Source organism: Bison bison, unplaced genomic scaffold (assembly GCF_000754665.1).
Source record: "Bison bison bison isolate TAMUID 2011002044 unplaced genomic scaffold, Bison_UMD1.0 scf7180017850259, whole genome shotgun sequence".
Lineage (NCBI taxonomy): Eukaryota > Metazoa > Chordata > Mammalia > Artiodactyla > Bovidae > Bison > Bison bison.
In genome coordinates, this window is record NW_011480832.1 from 7,789 (window position 1) to 9,074 (window position 1,286).

The 1,286-nt window shown below is 48.1% G+C and overlaps 1 protein-coding gene across 1 annotated transcript in view; it reads right to left on the reverse strand.

Moving 5' to 3' along the window:
- Positions 1 to 74: 74 nt before the first annotated feature.
- The window catches only part of LOC104994787 (LON peptidase N-terminal domain and RING finger protein 3-like), a gene marked incomplete at its 5' end in the record, with an annotated part of 6,195 nt that continues 4,983 nt past the window's right edge, over positions 75 to 1,286 (reverse strand). Inside the window, one exon of the mRNA XM_010848444.1 lies at positions 75 to 638. Coding sequence (XP_010846746.1) covers positions 476 to 638 — 163 coding nt within the window. The remainder of the gene's footprint in view (positions 639 to 1,286) is intronic.

Sequence of the window (1,286 nt, forward strand, 5' to 3'; positions counted from 1 at the left end):
GGGACGGGGGAGCCTGGTGGGCTGCCGTCTATGGGGTCGCACAGAGTCGGACACGACTGAAGCGACTTAGCAGCAGCAGCAGCAGCAGTGCTTTATGTGCATTATTAACTCCCCAGTCCTTCCAACAAACCAGAGAAGTGGGCACTATTATTGTACACATCCTACAGATAAGGAAATGGAGTCACAGAAAGGTTGAGTTATTTGTCCGAAGTCAAACTTCTTCCAAGGCTGGAGCCACAATATGAACCCAGGCAGTTTAATTCCAGGGCTCACACTCTTATAAAACAAGTTTTAGAATATGTATCAGCTATTTAACAAAAGGTTGATCCTGGGGTGCCTTTAAATAGGCAGCCTCTTACATGATAAAACTAGGGGCCAGAGGGATCCTGATCCTTACAAACGCACCTGGAAGGGCCCCGAAGTAAAACCACAAATCCTTTCCACCCAACCTCCCTTGACGCACCTAACTCCTCGCTTACCCTTTGACAGGATCTCCAAGGCACATGCCAAACTGTCGTGTGCCTGTCTCAATGCATCTACGGATCATCAGACGGTAGCAAGGCTCAAAGATGTGCAGGGGACAAGGAACCGTGGGGTAGGCCATGGTGCACACGAAAATAGGCACATTCTTATTTAAGCTGTCAGGAAGAGCAAATGACATGGATCTCACAGCATGGGAGCAGAACAGAGAAAGGCTGGTCGAATTTCACCATGTGGATCCCCCACAGGAAGACAAGGAGGCATAAAGTGTGGACAGCTGATAAAAAATAGTAAAATGCATCTGATGCTGTAGGCTGAGTCCCATTACCTGATGCACAGGTTAGCCTAAGGGCTATGATTAAAATGGATATTCTATACATTCTAATTTGGGTAATGAAGTTGTCTAGTACCTTAACATTGTCGATGATAGTTATACCTCATATTTTTCTTTCTTTCATACTCTCCACTCCAAACAATCTCTCCAGGTGTCTTGCTGGCAGTATGGGGAAGGGCACTGGTGGTAAAAGTGAACCCAGCTCTCCAGAGGGATGGTGGGAAAATCTCTGCAAGATCCCTGTGAGCGTCTCCCATTTGCAAAGCTCCCAGAGGATGTGCATGGCAGGTCCAGCTGGGAGGAGGGAGCAGTAGAGAGGTAAAAGTAACATAGCCCAGTGATGCTCAAATGCTCCTGTGCATTGGAGTCACTGGAGGACCTTAAACACAGACAACCTGGCCACTGCACCTCGCCCTCCCAGAGACTCTGGTGCAGTGGCTCTGAAATCAAGACCTACGAGTCTGCCTCTCAA